We start from the raw sequence: 22,735 nt of genomic DNA, 5'->3' as shown, positions 1-22,735 counted from the left end.
CCGCCGAGCGTCCCGACACGTGGCAGATTCTAAGTGCACTATATAATTTCAAAGAGCGTCCCGTCTCTTCGTGTGTCAGATTCTTTCCTGTATTCCACCGATCGTCCCGATTCGTGGCAGATTTTGATAAATAGAAAGCATTTCGCCAAGCGCCAAGCCATCTCGCGAACAAAGCTCTTCTAGCACTCCACAGAGCGTCCCACCCTGTGGCTGATTTTCTCGCCGAGCTTCCCGACTCGTGCAGAATCTCACGTTTTGTGGCACTCACCGAGCGTCCCGTCTCGTGAAGGAAAGACCATCGCGTAACAGAAATTTACGCACTGCAGAAAATTATACGCCGTTCATCAGAAACTTTACAATGGCTGGATTCTGCACGTACCACTTCCTTCGTAAAACAAAAAACTCTCTCAGCATTTGAGCGAAATTGAACAGCAAAACGAAACATAAACTCGGGCGTTCACATTCAAAGCAACGCGTAACCAAACCAACGCACACCACGAAAAAACGAATGGAACAAAACTGCTTCTTTTTCTTTCGCAATCACCAGTGTCAAATTACTTGCACAAGCAGATTTTTTTCGCGTCTTTTCACTGCAGACATTTTGAGCAATCCTCATGTTGGTTAATTTTTCTATTCGCTTAAATTTATTAGCTGCAAATATGCAACTAACCTGGCAGGATCGCCATTGTGGAATTTGCCATTATAATCCAAAGAGGATTGCCCAACGATGCCGATACTTACAGCACGATGATGCTTCCACGTCTTACCGGGTCTGTGGTCCAAAGGAGAAAGAGGAAGACTTGAGCTTCTGCGTGCATACGTTATTAGTGTGCGTGTGTTGACAGTGAATGCCAATTGACAGTAAACCGAGGGGTACACGTACTATCGAATATATACAATAATAATGTACCCCACAATTATAACTCATGAATATGATTGATAAAGTATAAAAATATTAAAGCCAAGCATATTTGTTATAAGTTGCATCGATTAAAGTGGGCTAATGTTTAGAATGTCATAAATAATATGGTAAATAGTATTTTCCGTTTTCTCCGTGTGTGTTGGTGTTGTCTCGTTCTCTCTCACGGACAACTTGAAAACAGGGCGCACAGTAAAAGCCAAACGTTTTATGGCATGCAGAGGCTAATTTAGCAAGGGACACGGAAAACAAAACACACCCAAAAATATGAGTTTAAGCCAAGGGGTGTGACAAAATCTCACAAGCCATAAAAAATGTTTTTTGGACTTAAACAAACGAAAAACGTTTAAAAATTGAGTAAATATGTGTTTCTAACCTAAATTTAAGCTATTGGCACTGTTGCCAACATTATGGAAGCAACTGTTTATGTTGCTCGGATATCGTTGGCGCCATAGCAACCGGATAACGAATCGAAGTAAGCTGCTGCTGAAAAAAATAAAAATTCAAGCAATCAAGACGTGCGAAAAGGAAAACTTATCAAAATAGTTAAAATTAGTAACCTTAATGTTGGTGGTAGTTGGTCCCTAGTGATTTATCCTACCTCCGTTCTGGTCACGATCTTCAGATTATCGTGATTCGTCAACATTCGTATTGATAAAGTGGAGGGACATGGTTGAAATGGAGTTTAAAAGAAACGAATGTCAGAACAGGTATCCACCGGCGACGCCAAACGGACCAACGTAATGTGGTGTAATTTGGGATTTGTGGATTGAATAATGATATTTTTTGCCAAGCATCAATATGGGTGACTTTCGAGGATAGCGAAACGTAAGAGGGGTTAGGACAAGGTTGTAGATTTACTGGGTAAATCCATCACATTGGGGTTATGACTCTGTGTCTTGTCAGGAATAGGGTCTGATTGGTATGGTAGTATGCAATAGAGTTCGGAATTGATAGACAGACTTTGAGGAAAGAAGTTTTGAACGTAAGGCAGCAGCACCTTGGATCTTGGAGGGCGCAGGTCTGGAGAGTTGGGCAGCTGTTCATACTAGGTAGAAAGTGGAATCTGTTTTGCCGTGCACAAATTATGGGAAGTATTTGAAAATGTTTTCTTGTTCAGATTGGGTAACGCAAGAGAGGATTTTTAGCTCTGCGTTATATTAGGAGGATATTATAGTGCATGGTCTACTGATGACTGTGTATTTTAAGGGTGATCGAATGAAAGCTTTGTTGAGTAAAGTTACCGTTGAATTTTTGCAGTTCGTAATTGTTTTGAAATGTTTGTCGGACAATAAGAAAATTTTCTAGGGTATTTGTTTGGATGCTAATGCATTATATTGATAAATCTAATTGTTCGTATCACACGCGAAGCATAGCATAACCCAATGTATAATGAAATTAGGTTCGAAGAAAGGATTAATATTTGATCACTTAAACTTTACGCTGCAAGATATTCTTAATCGTTTTTCTTTTCTTCTGATGTACAGGAATAACTGGTATATTTAGCTAATATAATGAACAATCATACGCATAGAGCCTACGGGTCATGCAGTTAGGATTGAAATTAAAATAATATTGCGCATTTCTTTCACACCACAGGTTTATCGCAGAAGTTTTTACATGTGCGGAGGCGTTGGTAGAGGTGCGCGATTGCGTCGAGTCGGGTCGGTGTTTTCAGCGGACTCATTTTTCGCAAATCGAAGAATGAGTGCTCTGAGGGCATCAACATGATTCGATGAGGTCCCACACTTTTATTTGCGCTTTTGCACTTGTAAATGTCTTACTAAATAGGAATACTTTGTGTTAGGGAAAGTGCAGGAGAATAAAATATAATTCATTAGAATTTTCTGATAGAGGCAGAGTTCACATGTTACTTAGGTATTTAAAAGCAAATGAGAACCACATTAAATAATAGATAAACACTAATGGTCATATTTTTATATTTTCATTTCATCGCGGTCCTCATTGCTCGAGCGGAGACGACAAAACTCGAGGTGGATAGAATCGACGCAACTACGACACGGAAAAGAAACAGATGAGAAACTATCGATACATTTATTCAACTATAAAAACCACGTTTTAACGTAATGACTTTATTTCTTCTCGTTTCAGCAATCCAACAACCAAACCATCTCTACTATCTTTTCATTTTCTCTTCGTTACATTTATAGTCCCTCTGGCACTGAATCGAATGACGCATTCCGCTTTTTATTAGCGATGTCTTTGCTGTACGTTGAGCATGGTGTCGGAGGTGATGTGCTGTGCAGAACATCGGATGTTCTACACGGCACGCTACTTCCGGCATTTTGTTTGGCGTGCGGGATAGGCAGTGCTAGTGATGATATGAAGGCCGCTATTCGGTTTAGTGCCAGAGGGACTATATCTATTTAATGTATCTGAAGCTTGTGGGACCGCTTTAATTCCGGCGCCTGCTTGTGGAAGATCCCGGTGTGCTAAACGGTATAGGACATGTTAACGGGGGAGGCTTGGTAGGTCCTCACCCAGCCCGTGTCTAGATGGGCGGATAATTGTCTGCCAGGGTGTGGATTGAGCAATTACAATTACAATTACAATTAGTAACCTTAATGTTAAATTAGCTCTAAAACTTAATGTAAAATAAAATTAGTTAAAAGTACTTTGAAGCATTTCATTTAAGTTTGGCTGGTAAAATCCCACAAGTAGTACATTTGTAGCAGCTGCAGGCAGGTGAGTGCTGACGGTGGCCTTCAAGCTGTGGCCATTCCGTTCCGCCGACTTTATTTTACATTGGTCCTTCGAATGCCAAACGCCGGTTTATGGGTAGTATCCACTTCGTAAGTACTGTGCAAAAGGATAGGACAAGTAATGGCCAAGAAATACTTCAACTGTCCAAATTACTTGAGCTGTATCCAGTTGACAAGTAGAGCTGATTTCGTAACATTGGTAACGCCTGCTGTATAAATCAAATGGAGCTGTCACTATTCCGTACGAAAAAATGTGCCGCTCAATTATTCCGCAAGTAAAAGTGACACTTCGCTCATTCTGGATCAGCTGTCAAAATTACTTTGGTAATTAGCAACAAATTGTACTTGACCAATGAGAATATATATTAAGGTGTGGAAGAAGAAGAAATGGCTACGTATTAGTAAGAGCAAAAACGTAAACAAAAATAACTACGTCACTAATTTACCCGGCCTCTTATGGGAGCTCGCTCGCTTGTAGTTGTGAAGCATTTTGCACCGTATACGGATGTCACGCACACTAAATGTCGTCTTCCTCACCTCGGTATATATTCTCATTGGTACTTGACCGCTCTACTTAGGATGTGGATACCAGGCTTTATATGGCACAACAGTTGCGCCGCTCTAGCAGAGAAACTAGAGGCGTAGTACCAAAGCGACTAGAAAATTTCTTTCTTCAACTTCCACATCAACCGACCATGTTTCGTACTCCTGTACGTGAACAGCAGCAGAAAAAATCAATCCAGCGAACTGCAGAACATGTCTCAGCCCCGATCGGAAATGACGTGGAGAACGATTGTCTCGCGAGCCTGCAGCGAATGATGAACCTATTCCCGAACCTGGCGTGAATGCAATCCTGTACGAAGCATTCAAGGCACTGCAAGAAAGAAACGTCAAGGACTTGCCGTCGTTTTCTGGTGACATCATGAAGTGGATGATTTTCGAAACTGAATTCAAAATGTCCACTGAGGAATTCCAACAGATCGAGACAATATCAGGTGACTGAATAAAGCGTTACAAGGTAAGGCACGCACGACTGTGGAATCGCTGTTGTCTTCTCCTGACAACGTCGCTCAGATCATGAGGATGCTGAAATTGAACTTTGGACGCACGGAATGGGTTGTGGTCAATCGATTGCAAGCACTGCGAAATTTAAAGAGCGTCAAAGAAGACAACATCGAATCATTTAGGACTTTCCACAATGCTGTAGTAGGTACCATGGTCGCGATGCAGAACGCCAAGGCGGATAATAACCCAGAACTCATTTAAACCCTTGCTGAAAAACTGCCTGATTTCAGTAAGCAAATGTGGATTCGCCATAAGGCAGCATTGATGAAGGAAGATACCGTGGTGGATTTCAACACTTTCGCTCGTTGGTTGGAGGATGAGATGGACAACCAGTTGGCCAGTTTGAATCCATCGTTCGGTCCCAGGAAAGTAAACTACCTAGCGAAGCCAAAACCGGTTGTATGCAATGCGAACAGCCGGGATGAGGAAACACCGAAGAAGTGTCCACTGTGTTCGGTATGTTCCCACTTCAATCTGGACAAATGCAAGTAATTTCGGGGACTTTCTATAGCTCAACGTAGAACCACCGCCCGATCGTGCAAAGCGTGCTACATTTGCTTGAAATCGGATCATGCCAGCAAAAACTGTAAATCTTCTAAAAAGTGTTCAGTTTGTGGCAAAAATCATCACGAATTGGTACACAGCGATGAGTCACCTAGAAGCTTCCCGCCTAGTATGCCGAATGTATGCAACGTGAATGGTAAAAACGTGCTGGAAAAGTGAGGATCAAAGGTCCAAATTACGTCGAAGAAGTCTTCGCGCTATTTGATGAAGGTTCATCTTTGTCAATGATGGACGCTACCGTTGCTGCGAAGATTGGACTTCAAAGGCCAACGTCTTCTCTGAATAATCGTTGGACGAACGGTATATCATAAGGAAGAAGATTCGATGATGCTCTCATTAGATATCTCTGGTCCTGCAGTTCAAGCAAAATGGTACAGAGCAAATTACATTCGTTCTGTGCAAAATCTCGAACTACCACCAATGGCTGCTGTGCAAGGTGCTCGTCCCTGTATGCTGATAGGCTCGAACAACGCAGGTTTGATTGTACCACTGAAAACAATTCAATATTCACTTGGACGGTTCATGGCTTGATCGAACCAAGCGATACTGCATCCTTTGACAATCACGCTTTTTTATGTGCTGAAGATGACGACGTCGAGCTGACGGATCTGGTGAAACAGATTTGCAAGGTACACATTTAATTTATTTCGCCGAGGCCGGCAAAAATAATAGAGTCCTAAAGCCCTGTCTCAATTTTAGTACCAAAGGCTTAAGTTTAGGGCAGAAACACATGTTTACTCAATTTTTAAATGATTTCCACTGGTTTAAGTACAACAACATTTCTCGATTACTTTTTTCAAATCGACGTAAGTAACTCTCATACGGTTTTGAGAAAATTAATTAAGAAGAATCACAACCTTTCTTCTAAAACTGTTTTAAAATGAATCCCCTTTTTAACATTTTTTACCGTGTACATAGCTTAAATTTTGCATGCAATCAACTCGCGTTAAAACTCAAGGTAGTTCCTATCACTTCCCACAAAAATTGTATGACAAAATGATAAGCCGTTTCAATCAGTTACTTACGACGTTTTTGTACCACTGTAAAATCGACTCAAGTAGTGTTTTGTTTTCATTCGTGGTTAAGTCACTTTGTTTCCCATACAACGGAGCGGCGAAAGTAGCGGTTAGGTTGCGAAAGTGGGGAATCTTACTTTCGTCGTTTTGTAAATCCGGATATTAAACGTTCCAAAATTGAAAAATCAAGTTGGTTTAGAGCGGAATGTGTAGAATTTCGTCTGTGACACACGTAGGATTGATAAAGAAAGTTTGTTAACTTTTCTGATTTGAGTCTGTTTGAATAAGTCTTCGAGATTTTTTATGATTTTTGAGATTTTGTCACACCCTTTGGTTTAAACTCAAATGTTGGGTATATTTTGTTTTCCGTGTCCCTTCCGAAATGTCAGATAGGAACAATCCCAGTGTTAAAACTATATGCCCTGTGGCATTTTTGTCGAAAAAGTGAATATCAAACAAGATCACAAGTGTCAAGGTTCATATTCGGAACCATTTTTTAAATTGAAATTTAAAAATGTGATAGCCGTTATTTGAGCTGGAAAACTTGCTTAAGTAGTTGCAATAACATGCTCTTTCGTATGATTAAATAAAAACAAGAATTCATTAAACATTTTAGGACCCAATTGCCGAGAACTCAACAGCTGAGATTTCGGCAAAAATCTCGGTAAAAGTTCAAAGTGCCGATTGAGCTGCAAAATATTAAATCAACCCAGCTGTCAAAATTTGACGAAAATATCAGTAATCCATTGCTGAAAATCTCGGCACACCACTACCGAAATTCGACAAAACGATAATATTTTTAATTGAAAGAAGAATAAGAAGAAAAAATTAAAAAAACATACAAATTTCAATCATCAATACAAATTTATTCAAAACAAATGTATTATTGCGTTACAAAACATCACACCATTAATTAAATTAGATTAAATTTCGTTCTTTTTCATTTCAAGCACATAATCGCAGCACGCCCAGATAGCCGTAGCGGTAAACGCGCAGCTATTCAGCAAGACCAAGCTGAGGGTCGTGGGTTCGAACCCCACCGGTCGAGGATCTTTTCGGGTTGGAAATTCTCTCGACTTCCCAGGGCATAGAGTATCTTCGTACCTGCCACACGATATACGCATGCAAAAATGGTCATTGGCATAGTAAGCTCTCAGTTAATAACTGTGGAAGTGCTCATAAGAACACTAAGCTGAGAAGCAGGCTCTGTCCCAGTGGGGACGTAACGCCAGGAAAGAAAGAAGAAAGAAGAAATCGCAGCACGACCATGGAGGAGTAGAAGTTCCAGGAAATATTTCTGAAAATGTAATAAAAATAGCATTAACTGAGCTGACTCGTCTGAATGAATCATTATTACGCACAAATATACGCCATAAAACATTTTTCATGTGAATACTTACATGTAGGTGCTCTTCCTCTTTCTAAGAACGTTTTAAAACATTTCAAGCACATGTTGTGTCCGGCAGCTCTGATTTTTCGGTTTTGACAGATGCAATTTGCCGAAATTCAGTAAAAAGATTTGTTTGCTGAATGTTCCGGAAAAATAGATTGCCGAGTCTCGGTTATTTATATAAACTACCGATTTTCGTCGATTTGCATATGTCAATATCGCTCATCTGTCAAAATTGAACGAGATTTCAGCTACACATCTTGAAGTAGTACCTTTGCTGGACACAAATTGCTGCATTATGGCCATCCGTTGCTTTATGTCAATCCGTGGGTTACCGCAGTGCATTATGACAGACAACGGGACAAATTTTACTGGCGCAGATCAAGAACTAAAAAGGCTAGTAAAAACATTAGATCAACTGCAGATCGAGGATTCGATGAGTGTTAGAGGTGTACAGTGGAAATTCATCCCACCCGGTGCTCCGCACTTTAGAGGATGTTGGAAGCGGTTCGTGCGCTCTGTAAAAAATGCTCTACGTGCGATGCTTTAAGAAAGACACCCAACAGATTTGATGCTGCGTACTACATTATGTGAAGTAATGAATACTGTCAACAATAGGTCGTTGACGCACGTTGCGAGTGATCTACCTGAAGACGCTGAACTGTTGACTCCAAATATGCTACTTTTGGGGAGGAACAATTCAATATAATTTTAAACCTTCCATACAATAGCTGTTACTTGTGGGGGAGGGAGAGGGTCTTCAATTGACAAATTTTGCGTTACTTAATATTTTAATTGTTCCTAACATTTTGAACACGTTTCAAGTACTCAACACGTAAATTTGATAATTTGATCAATGATAAGATGCAAATCAGAATCTAAACACAATATATCGTTTCTTTAATAACATATCAAGGGGGCGAAAGTCAAAAAGTTTGGGAAACCCTCAATCGAAAGAACATGTTTGTCTAAGTATAACACAATTTTATTGCGCTTCAATATCCTAATTTTGATGTTATCTTCTTCTTAGCTTTAAATGTCCTCACTGGGACATAGCCTGCTTCTGCGCTTAGTGTTCTTATCAGCACTTCCACCGTTATTAACTTAAAGCTTTCTTTGCCAAAGTTGCCGTTTTCGAATTCGTATATCGTGTGGCAGGTAGGATTATACCGATTATACTCTATGCCCAGGGAAGTCAAGAAAATATCCATTACGAAAAGATCCTGGATCGACCGGGAATCAAACCCAGACACGTTCAGCATGGTTTTGCTTTGTAGCCGCGGACTCTAACCACTCGGCTAAGGAAGGCCCCATGTTTGATGTGATAGATTTCGCATAATTTATGATCTCGCCCTCAAAGCCATCGGTAACGGAATATGTAACTCGTTGGCAAGTGAATGGACCACAATAGAGATGGAGTAGGATCATACACTCAAAATAATCCACACGTCAAGCTTACGTGGAAACATGCGTAGTATTTTTCCATCGCACTTTTCACGTAGGCTCTACGTGAATCATAGGTGACACAGAATGAACTCCTGTACTGATGAACTTTTTCCGTTCTACTAAAGATTCACGAAGCAGCTACGTGAATTATTAGTACCTTTTACAAAGCATTACATTGGATTGTAGATGTTTTCCTAGTGAATATTACTGAAACTTTGAATAGTAGCAATGTTTGTTTCGGAATTATTTTTCTCTTTTGCAATGTTTTTTTTTTGTTGTTGTTGATAAAAATATGTCATTGAAACACTATCACTTTCAAATATTTATTACAATTTGTCGATACATATTATCTCTAGTTGTATGATGAGTATAAACTTGCGGAGCCATGTTGAGAATTCGAGTATCCTAGGTGAATCGTTATAAAGCAAACAGCGGGTGCAATCCGATGAAAATCGCCCTTTACCTAATAAAGAAGACAAACAAATCTATACATAAACGTCGTGCTCAAAGCTTACCATGATCTTAGGTAATAATTTATCAATTATTACCTCTTTTATGTTTATGCATTATGCATTTTTGTTGTCAACATTAGAAATTTTCACACTTAGCGCCAGCCCGTTCTTTTCACACTTAGTACAAAACAAACTGAATGAAGAAATCGAAGCTGTCAAAATGAACCTGAGAGCATCGAGAGCATACGTTATTCCACACCAGATTTCGTTTTCAGTTCACCTGACGCATGAATACCATACAATGAACTTGGAAAGTAGGTACGTGTTTTTCCACGTAAGGTCTACAGGTAGATTCGATGCAAGATACCGGTGTTTAATTTCACATTCATTCGTTGTCCGGTAGTAATTACCTTCGACAGGTAAACTTGACGGAATGAACATGTTTTGGCGCTTACGTGTTTTTTCACGTAGCAATGATGTTTGGATTTTTTTTAAATGTACACAAACAGACGTAACACTTAGAACAAAACGCGATCAAAATCATAGTCACGAGGATATGTATGCCCAATGCTAAAATTGGTATGTTTAGCCGATGGGCCAACAGATGGCGGTAGTGTGTAAACGTCAAACGCGAACAAACCCCATGCGAAACATCTCGGAATCCAAATATGGTCGCTACAATGGCCGACTTGTGTGCCTACTCACGTTTTCAAAGGCACTAAACTGGATAAATAATTGACAAACGTTTCTGACCTCCCTATTTTAAGCTTCCTAGCACTAGCACAAAACCAAAATAAAAAGTACACTGTTGTTGGATGCTTTCTTCGCGAGATTTGTGCCTTTGAAGTTTTATTGTAATCTTGGAAGTTGATTCCAAATTGTTTCACCTTCAAATGGTGGTCGATGGACAATGATAAAAGTGTGACTTTTGTTTATCTGATGTAGGATTTTATATTCATCATAGCATTGTCAAATAATGTATTATTTCATTCGTTTGCTCAGTAACAATAAGCTACACATTCGGTTACCAATGGCTTTTAGGGCAAGATCATCTTCTTTGGCATTATTGGGACAGAGCCTGCGTCTCAGCTTAGTATTCTTATGGGCACTTCCACTACTTCCATTAACTGAGAGCTTTCTTTGCCAAAGTTGCCATTTTCGCATTCGTACACCGTGTAAAAAATACGAAATTTCTATTACGAAATGATTCTGGATCGACCGGGAATCTTCCAAACATCTTCAGCATGGAACTGTTGAAAATTTTCCAAACTAGTAGCCCGAAAACGCTCTATAGTGTTATTTAATAAAATCAATATTTTATTAGGTTTTAGGACCCTATTGGAATTCATTTGAACCTGGTTTAGAATGGATCATTGTAGCAAGGCTGGTAGCGAGTCACTTTTTAGTGACTTGGTCACTTTTTTGAGGCCAGTCACTTTAAAGTCTCTTTTTTGAAGCCATTTCAACTAAAGTCACTTTTTTCGTCAAAAAGTCACTTTTTTTTTCACTATTTTGAGCTACAGTGAGAGGCAAAATAAAGTGCCCACCTTACCAGTTTTCGAATTTCTCTCATTGATTTGGTTCAAATTAAAGTTAACACACCTAAATCTTTTGTGATATTTTATTTTTGATGTTCTTTTAAAGTTGCACTTACGAAATTTTGATTAAAAAAAGAATTTTACTTAAAGAAAAAGAAAATCAATTTGTATTGAAAAAAATTAGTGACAAAAATAAGTGCCCACTTCCTTCTTGGCCCCAGAAAAGATGATTTAAGAAAAATAAAAAGCAATTTAATAGTTAATGTGTCCTCCTTTGGCCTTAAGGACTTGCTGGAGGCTCTTCGGCATGCTTTTCACCAGGTTTTGTAGGTGTTGTGGATCTAGTTCTTCCCAGGCGCGCTCCAAGGCTTCAAAATAATTATTTTTGTTGGTAACACCAGTTTTTTCAACCCTGGCATCGAGAATCGCCCACAAATTCTCGATGGGGTTGAGGTCTGGGCTTTGTGGAGGCCATTCCAGCGGTTTAATCCGACAAGACCGGAAAAAAGACTTGGTCTTCTTTCCAGTATGCTTCGGGTCGTTGTTCTAGAGAAATATGAATTTCTCTTCAAGGCCCGTCTGGATCAGCGAAACCTCCAGATTTTCCAGCAAGATGTTAATGTAGGAATCTGCCATCATTATTCCGTCGATTTTCACGAGGTTTTCTACTCCACTCCATGAAAAACACCCCCAGACCATCACATTTCCTCCTCCATGCTTCACCGTTCCTTGGATGTGGTGCTCTGCATCACACACGAGCCCGCCGCTCTCGGTTAGACAGCTCGAGCTTCAGGAGCGCCACATCCAAGGAACGGTGACGCATGGAAGTGTGATGTGATGAAATGTGATGGTCTGGGGGTGTTTTTCATGGAGTGGAGTAGGAAGCGTCGTGAAAATCGACGGAATAATGACGGCAGATTCCTACATTAACATCTTGCTGGAAAATCTGGAGGTTTCGCTGATCCAGACGGGCCTTGAAGAGAAATTCATATTTCTCTAGAACAACGACCCGAAGCATACTGGAAAGAAGACCAAGTCTTTTTTCCGGTCTTGTCGGATTAAACCGCTGGAATGGCCTCCACAAAGCCCAGACCTCAACCCCATCGAGAATTTGTGGGCGATTCTCGATGCCAGGGTTGAAAAAACTGGTGTTACCAACAAAAATAATTATTTTGAAGCCTTGGAGCGCGCCTGGGAAGAACTAGATCCACAACACCTACAAAACCTGGTGAAAAGCATGCCGAAGAGCCTCCAGCAAGTCCTTAAGGCCAAAGGAGGACACATTAACTATTAAATTGCTTTTTATTTTTCTTAAATCATCTTTTCTGGGGCCAAGAAGGAAGTGGGCACTTATTTTTGTCACTACTTTTTTTCAATACAAATTGATTTTCTTTTTCTTTAAGTAAAATTCTTTTTTTAATCAAAATTTCGTAAGTGCAACTTTAAAAGAACATCAAAAATAAAATATCACATAAGATTTAGGTGTGTTAACTTTAATTTGAACCAAATCAATGAGAGAAATTCGAAAACTGGTAAGGTGGGCACTTTATTTTGCCTCTCACTGTACATTTTTGGGAGAAAATTATGAATCGGCCTGTTTAATTTAAGCTAAGTTTTAAGTTAGCAGGGTGTCTACTACCTGGTAAAACCTGGAATTATCAGGGAATTTTATTCAACCTAGAATTATCAACAGATTCCGGCTATATGCAGGGAAATTACTTTGAACCAGTAATTATTATGGCAGAATATGTCCTTTTTGTAAACAAAATTTGTTCAATTAAAAAAACTTTTGGCTACGCCGCTATTACAACACTACTTGAGATATTCAGTCAATTAATTATTAGTTAATTTTATTATTCCGAATAAGACTTGTTTAAATAAGGAAGTATGACTTAGAATTGCAAAAATAGTATATTTTCAGGAAAGCAGATCTTTTTAAGGCTTGGATACTAGTTCAATGCATATCTCTAAAAAGTGTTTATTTTTAGTTAAGGTCTCCAAAGATATTATAATCAATATGGTATCTATAGTCACTTTTTTGCCTTAACCTTGTCTTTCCCATGGTAGCTCCAGAGCTCCATTAATTTTTGACGAACTTGAAGCAAACCGAACCAGAGGAATACTATTAGATTATTTCTATATTTTCCAAAGTCAACTAACTTTTTGAATTGTAAAACTATTGGTAACCAATCAATTTACTGTTGCAAAATAACCAAAAAAATTTAAACTGGTTTTGAAAAAGTAGACTATTTGAAACATTGTTTATTGAATTACTCTTTATAAAAACGCTTTTTCATAAAGAAACTGTCGATTGAAGTCGTCGGAAAGCGATAGTTAATCTGCTTGCAGTGAATTCTGGTGCAACATTCTAGAGGCTCCAGAGAAACCTTCAGAGACTATTACGTAACTATTTATCCAGAGATTCCTTCTGGAATAATTTCAAGAACTCCACCAGGAACGCCACCAGTTTTTCAATAGAAGCTTAGAGGAATTTCTTCTGAATTTGGTACTAAACATTTTAGAGCATTCCTACGCTACTACCTCCAGTAATTTGCACAGAGATTACTCTGAAGAAAAAATCTCAGTATTTCCTCCAGATGTCTTTCCACTGATTCTTTCACAGATTTCTCCAAGCGTTACTTCTAGGATTCTTTCCGCAGGTCTTACAAAAGTTCTTCCCCAAAGGTTTATTGCAGAGTTTTCGAAAAAATCGTCATTTTTACAAGAAACCCTATAATAATTCCTACGTCTTTTTATATTTAATCCAGGCATTTTTATAAGGATTCTCTCAAAAATTCATCCACAATTACTCTGCGGAATTGCTCAAGCTAGTTAAGCAAATTCAAGGTATTATTGGATAAAATCTTTTCCAAGAATTCCTCGATTAATGGCATCTGGGATTCATCATTAGATTCCTCTAGAAATTTCTCCAGCATTTTTTATTATCATAACAATTTACCAAGAAATATATTCTTCAAGAATCCAAGAGATCTTTCAGAGATCATCGTAGGTATTCATCATTATTACTCACACAAGTTTCATCAGAAATTACACTAAGATTTTTTTTAGAAATTCTTCGCAAATTTTTCAAAATTTTTCACAAATAAATATTATTTTTTTCTTGGCATTTCCCTGAAGACAACCCAAAAGGGTTGTAACAGATTTTGTTACTCAGTTAGCGCATTTTTTCGAACAAAATATGTTATAATTTTGGCGGGTTAGTAGTTAAAATAACAAAAAAATATAATACAATTCCTTCCACACTGAACAAAATTGATACAAAATCTGTTATAATTTAACCCTCTAATACCCAAATTTTTGTTTTCGATCTAAATATAATTTTTCGTTGTCTAAAATCATTCTAAACACGGTTTGGGCAATGATTTATTTTTCTTCGCAAATTTATGAATTTTGGTTTTTGATTTTTATTATTTTTATTTTTGAACATCCCTATCCTTTTCAATTTTTTTTTTGAAGCCTCTTCTGGTTACTGATTTTTGACAATAATAAAAATTAGAGTTTTTACTATACTTTTGAAAATATGATTTTTTCAATTTTTTTCTGGAACTTTTTTTATTTTCCGTGTAACTAACGGAAAAAACAGATTTGAAATCATTTCAATACCATCAGGCTCTTCTTCTGTGATAGGTTGATCGTAGAAAAATATGAAAGGTACGATTTTTTATAATACACGTTAAATGAATCCCAGGCATTTGAAGGTTATATAAGAATACAATTTTTCAAACAATTTTCAATAATACAAAAAAGTTTCAAAAATCATAAAAAACTTTTCTCATATGCATGTTATGAGTCAAGGTTTAAGCCAAAAATAAAATCATTTTAATTTCCGAGCTACAAAAAAAATACACAAAATTCCAAAGTCAACCATTTGTTCTTCCTTAGTCGTCGTTTAAAGGACGCGGTTTTAAGGTAATAAGAAATTTACGGCAAAACGAGCAGATACTTGTCGTAATTTCACGAGGAAGTCTTAGAATGTGAATTCGACCACACGTACCTCCCATTAAACTTACTGATGAAAAATTGCATTGTCATCCAGGCTTATATCAACCATTTGTTCTTCCTTAGTCGTCGTTTAAAGGACGCGGTTTTAAGCAGTATTACATTCAAATTCGATTTTCTGTCATCATATTTTATTTGAAATATTGATTAATGCATAAAAATATTGATTTTATGAGGTAGAAGAGCTGGAGTTTTAATGGAAATGTGAAATGACAAAAATTCTAATTTTACAAATGTTCCAAATTCTTATTAAAATTTACAAAATAACATACTTTGGTAATATAAAAGACACAAAATTTTGAAAAGATTGAAAATCTGCTATAAAAGGATTATGTACGAAAATATTAACAATGAAGTTTAAAACAAATGTAGGCAATATCTTTTAATTTTGGAATTGAATTGATATTGATCGTAAAACAGTATAATAGAATTGAAATAAAATTGATTATGACTTGATTTTCAAGTCACTTTTAGTCACTTTTTCGAAAATCGAAAGTCACTTTTTAGTCACTTATTTCTCAAATCTGGCCACTAAAATAACTTTTTTCGGTGCCCATTTTTGCTACCAGCTTTGTTGTAGTTACCCCGGTAACAATGGTAGCTGAATAACAGTTTACTCAGCTGAAAAGAGGCAGTATAAACAGCATTTAAGGTGAAGATTAATCGAAACCAAACTTCAAATTTTTAAGAGCACAAGTCTGGAGAACTGAAAACTCAAACCAGCGAGTGACCAATCGATTAAGTTTTCAACTAAAATGGATGTTTAGTTCTCCAGATTTGTGCTCTTGAAAATTTGAAGTTTGGCTTCGATTCATCTTCACCTTAAGCTGAATAAGCTGTAATTCAGCAACCAATGTTACTTGGATAACTCTTTCGGCATTTAACGCATCAACACAACGACGTCGTCATAGAGTTTAGTGACATTTAAACGCGCGAACACTTACATACGCTCGTCATACACAGTTTATTTATGTTTTCCCCAGAGAAACTAGACTCATTAAAATGTATATGGAAATGTGGGGCAATTTGAAAAAAATCCCTCATGTTCTGGGTGTTTTTGAGACAGTGCATATTGTTTTCCTCTGAGTTTCACAACCACATCTACACCAGGAAACCCATACCATTGAGCGTGATAACCAATTTTGGCATTTTACATTGTGACCGCATTGCTGTTATGTCAAACACACAATACTACTGTGGCGCTATCTATGCTTTTCATAGCGAACATGTTGGTTATTTTAATGACCCATTGTATCGATAATATATATGTTAATGGAAATTTATGACAATTAAAGAGCTCTCAACTTTAAGCTTTCACCATATTTTTCTCACAATTCAAAATAAAGCTCAAAACTATCAACTTCATAGTATTCTATTTCCATTTTTCAGATTACTGAAAACGATGGTCTCCCTCAACATATTTGCACCAATTGTTTTGCAGATTTGCAAACATCCTACACCTTTCGGAAGCGATGCGAGGAAACTGATGCAAAACTACGAACTTTTTCAAAAGTGCCAATAAAAATAGAAATACTTGATTCGATAATGTCACCTGAAGTCGCATATAATCCTGAAGTTCTTGAAATGTTAGATTCTCCTAATGAATGCAAAAATGGAATATTTCTCGAAGCAGATTCAAATCTTAGTGAAATAGCAAATGTTTTGTTGGTAGCAAGCGAGTCATTCAGCAAAGAATCGGATATTCCTGAAATGTTTGAAACATTGGACTCGTTCAACGATATCGACCATGAATCATTACCCGAATCAGAGCCGAATACGGGTATATGCAAATTGGAACAGGAATTGGTCATTGAAGAAGAGTCATGTAACGTAGAACCAGATGTTACGAACAAACGCAGACGGCGCATAATAAAGAAATCGCCAAAAACATTTACTTGCGATACATGTCAGGCACAGTTTTCCAAAGTAATGGAATATTTCCAACATATTAGAACGCACGGTGCAAAGCGGTTTCAGTGTAAAACGTGCTCGAGATGGTTTTCACGCAAAACAGTGTGGAAAAGGCATGAGGCGAAACATTTAAGTACTCCCGAAAGAGTACCGTGTAATCTTTGTGGGAAAGAGTTTAGTCACAAACAATCTGTGGTTCGGCATATAATAGAAAAGCATCAAAATAATCGAAGATTTGAGTGTACTATTTGTGGGGTTAGATTTGCTCAAAAAACGCATTTGCAAGCTCATCAAAGTGTCCATAGCGAAGCACAATACTGTTGTACAACATGTGATGCAAAATTCAAAAGCTATATATCGTATAAACGTCACCAACAGATTCATTTACCTCCATCAGAAAGGAATTATACTTCAACAAAAGCAAAAGCTGTTAAACCTCAAAACAAATCCTCCAATGATATTTACATTTGTCCCTTCTGTGGAAAAATTTCCAGTCACATTAATTCTCACGTTTTACATTTGCGAAGACATACAGGTGAAAGACCCTACAAATGTCAAGTTTGCGGCAAAGCCTTTTTAGCTAACATAATGCTGAAAAATCACATGCTTATTCATACGGGAGAAAAACCCCACAAATGTGAAACTTGCGGTAGATGTTTCCGAATAAAAGCACACTTGACAACTCACTACCTAACGCATACACACGAGAAAAAATTTTCATGTCAAATCTGTTCCAACGCGTTTGCCTCGAAACGTACTTTGAAATCACACATGAAAAGTCATCTAGTTTGTCAGGAAGGAGAATGAGACTGTGAATAAAAAAATATCGTTTTTGTAATACGTTAAAAATGAAGAATGTAAATTCTAGTGTCCGAAATCCATGTTTAGGCTCTCTAAAATAAACTGCATACATACGTCAGACTCGACATCAATTTTAAACCCCTCTTTCAATTAGAGACTATTCAAATATGACGTCCCTCGTTTTTCGGGATTTCTAGACCTCCCCATCCTCCTCTGCCACGCTTTTTCCAATACATTATACACGTACTGTCACACTTTCTTACTCCAGACTATTATTTTATTATCGTTACACTATGTAACCTCTCGGTCGTCGCGCCAATTTTTGTAACGCGAGTAGTCGCGCGTTGTACTTTGTACAACACCCTTGATTATCCATGTTCAACATGAAATACCTCGTGATCCAGATTAAATATAGAAAAATCACCTTCAGCAAAGTTGTTAAGGAGATTGAAGGCTGACATGAGGTGGTCACTCAGATACGAAATTCCGCCACCAGGCGGCTAGTGAGCATGAAAGTTATGTTTTGTTTATCTCAGGAACCTGACCACTTAGAAAGATAACGTTTTAGGCAAAGTTGTTCAGTAGCTCAAGAGATATCATTATTTGAGCCAAGAATTTCGAGATTCTGCTATCAGGTGGCGCTAGTGAACATGAAATTTTCGTTTTCAAGTGGTCAGGATACTGATATATCCGCAAAACAAAATTGTCATACTCACTAGCGCCACATTGTTATAAAATTTCGAATCAACTTGCTCGAAAAATAATAGATCTTGTACTACAAAACAATTTTGCCGAGGACGCCAACTTTCTATGTGATCAGGCTCCTGAAATATATGCAAAACAAAAGTTTCATTTTTCTAAACATACAAGCTCCTGAGTTATCCGCAAGGCAAAAGTACTCACTAGTGTCACCTAGCGGTCAAATTCCGAATTGAATGAGGTACCATCAGATAGCGCTCCACCTGCAGAACAATTTTACTGAAGATCCCAAGTTTCGAAAATATCTGGATTTTAAGAATACCGATTTCAAAATCTCTACTCGAACCGTATATTGTGCGTCCAGTGCGTTCATTATTATGCGGCTTCCATGTATATTTGTCGATTTTACCGCATAATAAAGGGTCATACTGTAAACAAAACTGTCGAGTTTTGTACTTAAGAAGATTCTTGAGGAATATATTTTGGTTACAATATGATAGCATACAATTAACAACTGTTGTACAAAGTACAACAGCGTGACAGCGCCCGAAGGTTAACAAATGGTACCATAATGTTTTTTCATTGTGATTGTAATGTACAATACATGAACCAAAGACGTCTTTGCATGACTTGCAAACTATTTTGTAGTTTAACAGAATTTCATATTTCTAATAGACTGTACAGTGATCATTCGTTCATTGCAATTTTGTTTATGGCAAAAAAAAAAATTAATTGCGACTCTGCAACATGTTACAATTAAAAAGCAATCAATCGTCAGTTTTCTGTAAAAAACACAGTTATCAAATGCACTTTGATGTCACTTTTGACGTTACATATGAATTGTAATTAATGAATACCCAAAAAATCTATAACATCCCATATACCAAATCAACAAAATCTGTTTTATATTTCTTCATACTGAGAGTAGGTACAATTTTTCTAATAAACAATAAATATTTTTTCAAAAAACAATAATTCTGTTTTGCTTACTTAGAATTGTTTTTATCACATTTTTTACAGATTTCTGAAAACGACTACCTACCGCAACATATTTGCACTAAATGTTATGCAGATTTACTAATAGCCTATACCTTTCGCAAACGTTGTGAGGAAACAGATGCCAAACTAAGGACATTGATGAGTTTACCAGTGAAAATTGAGATGTTGGAAACAACAGTAGAACCTGAAGGAAAAGTTAATGCTGAAGTATTGGCAGATACGGACTATTCTATTGATTTCAAAGGTTGCATAACAACCGAAACAAATGAAAAGATAGATGCGTTTGAAATAGATGATAATGAGTATATATTATCTGAAACAATCGATAAAAATCGCGGCGCTAGTATTAAAGGAGAGCAATCAAGTAGTGAAAATAAAAACAACAAAAAGTACACATGCATTACATGCCAAGAAGAGTTTACAAAAAGTACCGAGTATTTTCAACATGTAAGAACGCATGGATCCAAGCGATTCCAATGCCGGACGTGCTTGAAATGGATTTCTCGCAAAAAGGAATGGGAAAGACATGAATCAGCTCATCTGGGTACACTAAAAAGACTACCGTGTAAGCTATGCTCAAAGGATTTCAGCTGTAGGCAGGCTTTAAGACGGCATATAGTACAAATTCATGAAGAACGGCGTATGTTCATGTGTCCTATTTGTGGCAAAAGTTTCACCCAAAAAACACATTTACAAGCTCATAAAACGGTACACACCGGAGCACAATACAAATGTTCGAAATGTGAAGCAACATTCAAAACTCGCATATTTTATTTGCGTCATGAACAAACTCATTTACTTCCCGAGGAAAGGAATCCTAAGCTAATGTCTAAACCAAAATCGAAGACTTATGCCGTTCCAAAAAATAAAACTTACGTTTGCTCCTTCTGTGGAAAAGTTTTCAACAATCTATCTTCGCATATTTTACATGAACGCGCGCATAGAGGTGAAAAACCTTATCCATGTAAAGTTTGTGGCAAAGCATTTCTCTGCAAACAGATGTTGAAAAAGCACAACCTAATACATACCGGAGAGAAGCCTCATAAATGTGAAACTTGCGGCAAATGCTTTAGATCCAGAACTCATCTTACGACCCATCATTTAACCCATACACAGGAAAAGAAATTTGCATGCCAGATTTGTTCGAAAGCTTTTACATTGAAGAGTACTTTGAAATCGCATATGAAATGCCATTCAATTTTTGAAGAAAATCAACAGTCTAGCAATTGATGAAATCTTATCTGTAAATAAACATTATAAAACGTATTTTAATATGGTTTTATTGCAAGGCTTCGAAACTTCATGCGACTGAGTAAAAGTATTTAATTGATAATGGTTTCTCATATTAATTGCCGTCGTTGGGGGTGACAATGGGTCAAAAAGGGATATGTGCGATTTATATTTTGAATAACTATCGCAATTTAACTCCAATAAACTTCAAATTTGGTGTGTATGTACTTTGATGGTACATTAACAACTGTTCAAAAGATTAAAGACAAATATTTATTCACAGCGGCACCACAAGTGAATGAAAAATGACCCAATCTCACCCCATAGAGGGGGTGACATTGGGTCATTGAAATTGAAATAACTTGTTTTTGAGAAAATGATTGCAAAACCATTCACAGCTGAAAAATATTGATGGAATACGATGCAAACAAGTTAAAAAGATATCCAAGATGTTTCACAAATATAATAAACCCACTTTAAAGAACGATTATACCAAAAAATTGAAGATCTATGAGAAAAAATATGTAAATCTAACATTTATCGTCAAGTTTAAATAAATTTTCTTATTTTTTCCCTCAAATTGTCTTCAAAGTCTCATCACCATTGCCATGAAGCCTATTCAGTTCCCCAGAGGTGTACTGAAACAGTGATTATTTTAAATCTTCGCAAATAGTTAAATTTCGGTGCGACATTCCACGATCACTACAATTCAGGCAGATGTTGACGTCATAATCCCAATATTTCAGCGATCCAACTCATTTGTACTTGCGTGAGATGTTTCTATGAAATATGAAAATACTGATAAATAATCAAATTTAGAAAAAAACACCCTTTTGATAAAAATTTACGATGTTGCTGCGCACGAAACACAGTTGCTGGTTTGAGAAGTTGTCGAAATGCGTTGTATTGTTATTCAATGCACGGAATACTCAAGTAGACTTGTTTGATGTTTCAGAGATGCTGTATATAGAAAGAATAATCACATCCTAATGAAAAAAGAGAACACCCGGCACCGTAAAATGTCAAAAAAATGGACTTGGAATTTCATTTACTATCGTTCTTGCTTGACCCAATGTCACCCCCATTTTCAATGTTTTAGACATCGTACCGAAAAAGAATATTTTTTTGTGGGAAAATCAAACAGATTCCAGAAAATACCTGTGATGTGTAATGAAAAGACTTTCAACATTCTACTAATACAACGATAGAGGCTAGAGTACATGCGTGATACTTTGTACAGGAGAAATTTAATGTTGTAAATTTTATCCTGTTTCAACATGCAAGTTTATTGATGTAGTAAACAAAAACTACTATTTCTAAAAATGTATATTGTTATGAATTATGTGTAATAATATGTTCCCTAACATATGAAATATTAATTTTAGTAATATCAGCGTTATTAGCTGAAATATTTTACAAAACATATTTTTCCGTTTTGACCCAATCTCACCCCCTAGACCCATTGTCACCCCCATCGACGGTGCCTTTCGTTGTCTTCGCCTACTCTAACACTGGATCATTGAAGGTAGCTCTTGCGGCAATCAGAACAGCGGCGCCACCGTATATGAGATTTAGCATTGTGACAGCATTGCTGTTCTGTCATACACACAAGACTACCGTGGCGCTATCTATGCTTTTCATAGCGGCCGTTTTTGGGTATTTCAATAATCTATTCGGAAAGTCCTTATCGGTGTTAGGACCTAATAAAACTTGTGACAACAAATTTACCTAATTTTCAAATGTTTGTTAAAACCTTTAGCGTTAGCGTTAGCGTAGTTAAAACCTTTTATTCTGAAATCGCGATACGATATAGAGTAGTGTTTGATCTTTTGCTCGCGTCACTTGCTCCTGCGGGGGTGGGTGATGTGAGCAGGATCAATCATGCTACGCGTCGCTCGCGTGGCGTGATATAATAGTGTCGCGGATCGAGAATCGGGTTAGTAGTGTTTGATCTTTTGCTCG

At 37.3% G+C, this 22,735-nt stretch overlaps 1 protein-coding gene across 3 annotated transcripts in view; it reads left to right on the top strand.

Moving 5' to 3' along the window:
* LOC110677948 (zinc finger protein OZF-like) overlaps window positions 1–22,735 on the top strand; it is a 37,309-nt gene that overhangs the window by 4,916 nt on the left and 9,658 nt on the right. The window contains exon 2 of one of the 3 annotated variants that reach the window (XM_021850025.1): window positions 19,565–20,809. The exons of 1 other annotated variant lie outside the window; for it this stretch is intronic. In XM_021850025.1, the coding sequence (XP_021705717.1) occupies window positions 19,565–20,773 (1,209 nt within the window). In that variant the 3' untranslated portion in view covers window positions 20,774–20,809. Of the gene's footprint in view, window positions 1–16,522; window positions 17,984–19,564; window positions 20,810–22,735 lie in introns of those variants that run through there. One more of the 3 variants, XM_021850024.1, reaches the window with a different exon arrangement.

Source organism: Aedes aegypti, chromosome 3 (genome assembly GCF_002204515.2).
Source record: "Aedes aegypti strain LVP_AGWG chromosome 3, AaegL5.0 Primary Assembly, whole genome shotgun sequence".
In the NCBI taxonomy this organism is placed as follows: Eukaryota; Metazoa; Arthropoda; class Insecta; order Diptera; family Culicidae; genus Aedes; species Aedes aegypti.
Note: the sequence above shows the minus strand (reverse complement) of the source record. Positions and strands in the feature narration are given on the sequence as shown.